At 41.9% G+C, this 9,029-nt stretch overlaps 1 protein-coding gene across 2 annotated transcripts in view; it reads left to right on the top strand.

Annotated features, from left to right (window-relative positions):
• The window catches only part of LOC119387160 (neurobeachin-like protein 1), a 120,086-nt gene that overhangs the window by 105,876 nt on the left and 5,181 nt on the right, over positions 1-9,029 (top strand). For both annotated transcript variants that reach the window (XM_049413389.1, XM_037654469.2), the window contains exons 52-56: positions 1,601-1,717; positions 2,039-2,241; positions 3,696-3,868; positions 6,532-6,626; positions 6,991-7,104. In XM_049413389.1, the coding sequence (XP_049269346.1) occupies positions 1,601-1,717; positions 2,039-2,241; positions 3,696-3,868; positions 6,532-6,626; positions 6,991-7,104 (702 nt within the window). The remainder of the gene's footprint in view (positions 1-1,600; positions 1,718-2,038; positions 2,242-3,695; positions 3,869-6,531; positions 6,627-6,990; positions 7,105-9,029) is intronic.

Below are 9,029 nucleotides of genomic sequence, written 5' to 3'. Positions count from 1 at the left end.
TTGAACAGGAGATAGTGGCGTCAAGGGAGACGCCCACCACGACTGAGAGGGAGAACCGGCCTCTGTTTAAAAGAGGCGCGCCTGAGAAAACCAGCAACTTCGCGTTCCGCTTGTAGCCTTTACACGGCGCGTACGACTGCAATATTTGGCTGAGCAGTTCATAGCCGTGTCAGCTTTCCGCAGGATGTGTTTTTTCAACAAGCCCAAGGGGTGCTTCATGACCCCGTTAAAGAACACCAGATGGTCAAAATTTCGAGAGCCCTTTGCTATGGCATGCCTCATAATCATATCGTGGTTTGGCATGTGAAACCCCAGATATTATTATTAAACAACGAAACCATCAGCCATCAAGAGAAATGGTTCAAAAGGCTACTTTAATGATTAGTTTGGCAGTACAGATACACATAGTGCTTCACTATAGCATATTATTGACTAGAGTTTTCGAATCATTTAAAAAAAAATTTTTTTGTTTGTTTGCAAAAGAAGTTTAGAATAGAGTTGTGACAACCGTTTCGTTATGCTTTGAGGAATAGCCAACGCCTAACCATGTGGTTATGCTTTGGCTATTCAATTGTGTTCAAACATATATTTCCTCCTGAAGACAATTTATGGGAAAAATTGCATCTTCCCAGACAATATTGACAAATTGGCCTAGTGTTCACTGCTACATTATGTTTTGGAAGGCCAGTGTCACGAAGAGAACCTGCTTAGGGAAGGGCGATGAACTGGATGTTATCCTACACAGAGAATAATTTTGAGCGCTAACCGCTGTCTATTTACGGAGTAATCGATTAGGTGTGTTAATAGTCATGTCTGAAATGGCATAGAATACAACTAAGTATACAATATGAACTAAATAGTGTCAAAATACGTCCAACCTTTTTCAGCAATTAATGTAAGACAATGTTCAGAACCTAGTACTAGTACTATTCGTGAAGTAGCAGGTGTACATGATTACTTCGTGCATTACGATGCAGGTTTTATTAGGAACACAAATGGAGCACTTTGGACAATTAAGTGTAGATTACATATACAGGATGGTTCGGAGAATATGGGGTGGTACATTAGTATTGAAGTGAAGTTTTGAAAGACTATCTTGAAAGCCACTTATCATTTATGTATAGTACTACCAGGACTAAATAGAAACCATACCAAGGGAGGGGAGGGGGGGAAAGAAGCCGAGGGCTGCAGGACAGGGCAAAGGATGTAGGACAGGACAGGACAGGACAAGTTGGAGATCATTGGGAGAAGCGTTCATTTGCAGCGGACATAAAATTAGGCTGAGAATGATGATAATAGTTGAACCCCTTTATAAGAGACACTAGAGATATAACGGACAATGGGGTATAAGAGACAATATTGTGCCCACATCAAAAGAGGGATTGATCAGGAAATGAGAATGTAATACCCTGCTTATAAGAGACACCTCTAATAAGGGACAAGAACTGCGCCCTGGTGTGTGTCTCTTGTAAAGGGGCTTAGCTTTAGTCATGCAGTGTGCTGCACATCAAGTGAGCACATTATTCAAGGAGTGAGAACAATACTTTTTTGTGATGACTGTTGGAATGCACAACTTGAAAAAAAGTCTACTCTCTTTCAGGAACCTCACCCAAGAAGGCTCTCTTATGAGGGAGCCATGCTACGAATGACCAAGTCTGACACAAAGCCCCCAAACCTCTTCCTCTTCCTGCAAAACCTCAAGGCCTATGTAGTGGATGTAAGCATTTTGCTCATTGTTCAAAATTGAATGGCGTTGCTAGATCTGCAGTCTGTTAACATATATGTGCACACCTCGTGTGCTGAAAGTACATGGAACAAAACTGTCTGCTGAGAACGCGTGAAAAACTGTGCACATTTTGTTGTTGGTTGCTGACAAGCCAACTTACTGGCTTTCTTACTTATTTGGCAGAATATAACATGCCATGATCGGTACTCATTGAGAACGATCGGTTCCATTACCAAGACCTTTTTGGAGCAGTGTCTCGTCGCAGAGTGTTGCCTAACCTGTTCATATTTTAAATTTCTGTTTTCGCTGCAGGCTCCGCTGAGCTGTCCAGTCGTGCACGTGAATATCCCTCGGTCACCAGCACGTTCCTTTATGCAACATGGCCTCATGGATACCTTGGTCACCGTAGGTTATGATGGCTCACTTGGGGTGCATGGCTGGCTGCCCTACGACAGAACCCGGTCTTATCCCAACTATTTCACCTTTGAACGGGATCCGAACATACAAAACCCCAAGTAAGATCAACAACCTTCTCTCCGGATTTCTTTTTTTTTTTATTAAAGAGAGATGCTTTCGCATATTGTCAGAACTGTTTTTCCTTGTAACTCGAAGAGGACATAATTTACTTAACACACTTAACTGCAGATAAAACTTATTGAATCATTTGTTAGCAAAGTGTGGTTATGTCTACAACTAAATATATGCATTTACATATGAGATAGATACTGTCCATTACTGCAAATATTCAGCATTGAAATGAGTACTGCATAGTTTTTATGTTTATGAATGGTTAGCTCAGGCCGTGTGATTTAGTGCAGTAGTATCCCTGCAAATAGAAACCAAGGGTGATTCCTGGTTAAAGTTAAAAGTGCCTTCAGTGTAGTCAATCTTTTGTGCACGATGTCAGTGCTAGTTGAAGAACACCAGATGTTCAAAAATTTCCGCAGCCCTCCACTGTAGCGTGCCTCACAATCACATCGTGGTTTTGGCACATGAAACCCCAGATATTATTATTGTTATTATTATTATTAATATTGTATGCAAATGAGGCAGCATTTGAAAACCTTGTAGCTGAACCACTTTTTTTTTACTCTTTAGCAGCGGAACTAAATACAAAACTGAAAAATAATCCCAGTGATATTGTGAGATGCACCATTGCCTTTATTGTTGTTTCCAATATCTTTTGTGCTTTATGCTTGACTGCCTTCTGGTAGGCTTTCTTGCCAATTGACACGATTGTTGCTGTGAATGTAAACAACCAAAGTTTGTCTTCACACTCATCCGTCTACTGTCTATCTCTCTTTTGCTGGGCTGGTAAAGATAGATTTCACAAAATTTCTTAACTGGCCTAGTTATTTTTTCTCAACATGGCAAACAATACAGGCAGTAGAACCACAGGTACACAATGATAATGTATAAGGATTCCTTCAGTGCCATTCTATTTCTCTTGAGAAGTTCATCATTCACGATTAGCTGGTCCGGTAATAACATGAGCGCCGCTCTGACCCCTGACTAACACGCAAGAAGGAACAGCATTGGAACAAAATTGTTGCAGTATTCAGTCCCAGGACAAACATACTGCAATAGTTTGGCACCATTGTCTTCTGTGTTTGCCACGTTGGCAGAAATATCATTAATCATTTGGCCTGTTTAGTGGTCACTTGTGATTAAGCACTAGTTTTGCCAGTACTGGGTAACCTACACACTTATTTAACACTACCTGCAGTAATGTGAGTTAGTTTCATTGTCTACAAACTTGCAGACCTTTCTCAAAGTTTTTTCTCTATCATTGAGTACTTAGGTATTGTTGAGTACTTAGATACTCAACGATGTATGGTTTATACAGTGTCACTGGAATGGAGCAGTCACATTTGCCATGCAGAAGTGTGCACGTGGTGCTTGTTATGTCAGTGTTTATTAATTAAAATGGTATTGCCTTTTTGATAATATAGTTATCTTTTCATTTCAGAAGTGCCAAGAAGTTGGCCGGAGTGTTCCAGCCAGGGGCCAAGGTGCACAGCCGCCTGTTTGTGCTAAGCTCGGATGGCAAGTTCCTTGTTTCTGGAGGCCATTGGGACAACAGTGTACGGGCCTACAGCCTGTTGCGTTCGAAGCAGGTGGCACACGTGATTCTGCACAAAGGTTGGTAATAGCAGCACCACTATAACTTGCAACAATGCTGTTTTGTAGGGGTGCGTGAATATTCGACCTTTCGAATATATTTTGCGAATAGTGTTTGCTATTCGATTCGATTCCCACTGGAATTTTACTATTCGAACTTCTCAAAAACAAATACAGTCAACGTCTGATTGAAAGTGACCCCTTCATATTTTTAATATGCTTCGCCTCATTACACTTTCGTATTGCGGCAAAGCTGCCTTTCAAGCTCCGTTACGGTCAAACTTAGCCAAGACGCAGTCAACATCCGATTAGAAGTGGTCCTTAGATTTTTCTACATGCTTCAGCTCATCACACGCCAGTATTGCGGCAAAGCTGTTTTTCAAGCTCCGTTACGGTCGGACTTAGCCAAGACACAGTCAACATCCGATTGGAAGTGGTCCCTAGATTTTCAATGTGCTTCATCTCATCAAACCCCGGTATTGCGGCAAAGCTGCCTTTCAAGCTCCGTTACGGTCCAACTTTGCCAAGACACAGTCAACGTTCGATTGGAAGTGGTCCCTAGATTTTCAATATGCTTCACCTCATCACACCCCGGTATTGCGGCAAAGCTGCCTTTCAAGCTCTGCTACGGTCGCGAATGTACTAGCTCAAGAAAACGCTGGTTCCAACATGGAGATGAAAGATGTGGCAGAGGTGGGGGCTCAATTAATGCTGTTTTGGACCTGAAATTTGGGCAGGAAGTCCAAAAAATCGGAAGCCGAAGCTTCTTAGCATCCAAAATTTCAGATGTTCTTTTATATCGACGTCTACGAGGCAGATTTGGAACTCCGGACTTGAAGGGAGCACACCCTTGTCCACCACATCAGTTGGGTTTCCACAGAAGTTGAAAGAGGAGGAGAGGCTGAGGAAATGGCATCTTTGCCTATCACGTGTAAACTGTTGTCGCCAACACTTTGGTTCCACCAAATCATGTACGTAAATAGAATTCGCCCTCTACAGTGCCTCATTCTTGATAAGACAACTATGAAACACCACCCCTCCAGCGCTTCATCCACCTAACGAAAAGAAACTTTCATGTTGCTATCTCATAAGAATATGCTTAGGAATCCTCTCTAACTTTTTTTTCTGCAATTTCGCTTCGAAGTATTCGAAAAATATTCTAGAAATATTCAGAGAAATATTCGAAAAATATTCGATTCGATTCGCACTCACACTTCAATATTCGAATTCGCTTCGCACCCAGAATTTTGCTATTCGCACAGCTCTACTGTTTTGCAATCTGGAATGTTGCTCTCCTGTAATGTAGGCCTGCTATGTTTCTTTTGCGTTTTGGGATGGCTTAGCTGACGCAACATACTTTGCTTCCGAGGCCTCTTGCTTCCTCAGGCAAAGGGGCAGTTGAACACACAGCTTCCCACACTAAAAAGCGGCTCAGAAAAATAAAGAAAAAAATAATGAAAGACACGACACTTGAAATATGCTACATCAGAATCTGGCTCGCAAGAATATTTTTGGCTTAATTTTTTGTTTTGTCAGCAGAACTTGGAGTACACTTGAGCTTCGCCTTCAAGAGTAGAATGCGGTAGCATAATCGTGCCGTGTTCATATCGCCTTCCCAATCGCTAGCCTGTCTTGGCTTCTCGGTGGAGACTTAAACCGTTCCGCAAGGAAAGCCAAGGTGCGGATTCATTCTAAAAAGACAGGGCGTGCAAACACGGACACAAGAAAGAAGTCAGGACACCACAAACGCTGTCCGGGACGCCCTCCGAGTCCAATTGGACGCCCTCCGGGTCTAATATCCATGCATGCAGCACAACGAAACATGGCCACACGGCGGGGTGATAGTGTTTAAAAGCGTGGCCATGGGCCCTTTGAGCCATCTTGTGGGTGCATAGTCAAGCCGCTGAAGAACCTCCAAAATAGGTGTACTGCCAATGCTATCTGGTGTACTATATAAACATCTCGCCGTTAGCATTCTAGAAGATGTATGCGTGGTGGCCGAGCGACTAAATGCATTGCGCCACGGAGCAAGAGGTCATAGGTTCGAATCCGCTGTCCCACTAGATCCGATCTCTTATTATTTCTTCATTTGTATATACCTCGAATTTTCGCTCACGGACAACGCTGATTTTTCGCTCACAACCAAGGATGCTGCCACTGACGACACCAGAATTTCTGTGAAATGAGCTCTTTAATGCTATCGCGTTAACATAGTCTGTCATGCATAACAGCAGGACATTTGACTACTGCTATGTGCCAAAACTGTGTCATTCAATAATTTCCAATTTTGTGTGCATGTTTATCTGAATTTGGAGCTTTTAGGTTTTTCTGTGTGAGTCTTCACTCCCATTTGGTTATGGTGATTGTCATTTGATTTGACTTCCTATATACATAGCATATTTCTGTCAAGTACCTGTGGTGCCAAGGTGTTTCAATCAACACAAGTTAGCTGCAACTTGGTTGGTTGTTTATGTTACCTTTGTTTTGGCTGATACTTGGCTCGGACATGAATAAGTCAAGACAAAAATCTTGAGGAGCTTGAATGAATCCAAGTCATCTGTGTCTGGTTTTTATTTGCTTAGTTTGGGTTAGATCCTGCCTATAAACAATATACATTTTCTAAAAACAATTCTGTTAGAGTAACATAGTACTGCCTCACATTTCATTTTCCTCCTCGTATGTAGATGTGGTCACAAGCCTCGCTACAGACACCTGTGGAATGTACCTCATGACTGGTTCTCGTGATACAACATGCATCATCTGGGAGCTAAACCAATTGGTGAGCTAGGAATCTTGTTCCGTGCTGTTTCCCTGAACTATGTGATGTGGCATCCAAGCAGCCATTTCTTACAGGTTACTACAGTGTGGGTTGGATGAGACTATGTATTTGCTAAAACAGCAGGGTAGCCTTCATATTCATATTAAAGGAAGCTTGCTGTGAGAGGTTGTGGCCATAAATGTGAAAGAACTAAAGGGGCATCCGTGTAATGATAAATCTTGTTAGGTGTTTACATCATTAAATTGAACACTCTCGAGCCTTTGAGTCATTCTCACAGTGACATCTCAGTGAGGCTATTCATCTGGTAATATCTAGTTCTTTGTGCTGTGTTCAAATATAGGCATGTTCTCATTTTGTTGTGCAGGGATCTGGGAGTTTCCTTCCCAACAAGCCATTTCAGATTCTGTGTGGACATGACAGCGAGGTGACTTGCGTTGCAGTAATCACAGAACTCGACATGGCTCTCTCTGGATCAAAAGTAAGTTAATAGGAAACAGTGTTAGGCATCATCTCCAGCTTAACAGGTGGACATAATAGACTCCTGTTGTCGTCTTTTTGTTGTTGTTGTTTGTTTCCTTACTTGTTTAGGGCAATAATGCTCTACTGCTGAACCTGAACAAGTTTGTGGGTTTAATTTTTAGTAGGGGTGTGCGAATATTCGAAATTTCGAATATTTTTCGAATAGTGTTTGCTATTCGATTCGATTCGCACTGCAATTTTACTATTCGAACTATTCGAACTTCCCAAAAACAGATACTGTCAACGTCCGACTGAAAGTGCCCCCTTCAGATTTTCAATATGCTTCACCTCATTACACTCTCGTATTGCGGCAAAGCTGTCTTTCAAGCTCCGTTACGGTCGAACTTGGCCAAGACAGTCAACGTCCGCCTAGAAGTGGTTTCTAGATTTTCAATATGCTTCACCTCATTACACCCCCGCATTGCGGCAAAGCTGCCTTTCAAGCTCCGTTACGGTCGAACTTGGCCAAGACACAACGTCCAGTTGAAAGTGGTTCTTAGATTTTCAATATGCTTCACCTCATCACACCCCCGCATTGCAGCAAAGCTGCCTTTCAAGCTCCTCTACGGTTGCCAAATGTATTAACTAAAGAAAACGCTGGTTTCAACATGGAGATGAAAGATGTGGCAGAGGTGGGGGCTCAATTAATGCTGTTTTGGACCTAAAATTTGGGCAGGAGGTCCGAAAAATTGGACGCCAAAGCTTTTTAGCATCCAAAATTTCAGATGTTATTATATATTGATGTCTATGAGGCAGATTTGGAACTCCGAACTTGAAGGGAGCACACCCTTGTCCGCCACATCAATTGGGCTTCCACAGAAGTTGAAAGAGGAGGAGAGGCTGAGGAAATGGCATCTTTGCCTACCATATGTAAAGTGTTGTCGGCAACACTTTGGTTGCACCAAATCATGTACATAAATACAATTCGGCCTCTACATTGCGCTTCAACCTAGCGAAAAGAAACACTTTCATGTTGCTATCTCATAAGAATATGCTTAGGAATCCTCTGCAACTTTTTTTTCTGCAATTTCGCTTCGAAGTACAGTAGACTCTCAGTAAACGGAAATCTGTTAAACGGAACTGCTGCTTAAACGGAACAACTGCATCTAATATAATTGGTTTCATACTTGGATTCTGCACTCCTGTTCATCTCTCAGTAAACGGAACTCCTGTTAAATGGAACACATTTTCTTGGTCCCTTCAGGTTCCGTTTAACGAGAGTCTACTGTATTCGAAAAATATTCTATAAATATTCGAGAAATATTCGAAAAATATTCGATTCGATTCGCACTCACACTTCAATATTCGAATTCGCTTCGCACCCAAAATGTTGCTATTTGCACAGCTCTAATTTCTAGTATTATTAGTAATAAATTTATAATGCATTTTTACTTGATATTGCATATGTGCATTTTTAAGTTCATGTTCAATTACTCCAGATAGTCAAAAGGAATGTGGAGCTCCTGCAGCTGTACCTGTCAATGCCAAGATGTTGCTTTGGCATGTTTCCTACTCTGCCAGTTCCCCAATAAGTCAATAAAGACATACTAAACAAGCACCGTCTTTCCTCCATGTGACACAGCTTTACTACAGTACATATTGCTGAACTAGGCGTTGAATTCATTGCTATTGCCTTGCCTGTGCTTGTACAGCTATGCCGTTTATAGCACTCGAGAAAGCTGTCTCGGTACTTGTACAGAATGAGCATGACCGCAAGCACATCTTGAGGGTGAGTTGAAAGATAAGTAATCGATAATATGATTATATAAGGCGATGTAGTGAATGCAGAGGTGCTTGAGGAATTAGGGAAGGCCTTTGTTGATACATTATCGAGATGTGCACCCATACAGAACAACCTGCAAACGCTACAGGTAATCTGTTGTG

The sequence above is a fragment of the Rhipicephalus sanguineus genome, chromosome 3, assembly GCF_013339695.2.
Source record: "Rhipicephalus sanguineus isolate Rsan-2018 chromosome 3, BIME_Rsan_1.4, whole genome shotgun sequence".
NCBI lineage: Eukaryota > Metazoa > Arthropoda > Arachnida > Ixodida > Ixodidae > Rhipicephalus > Rhipicephalus sanguineus.
The sequence above is the reverse complement of the archived record's forward strand: the minus strand, read 5'-3'. Positions and strand labels throughout refer to the sequence as shown.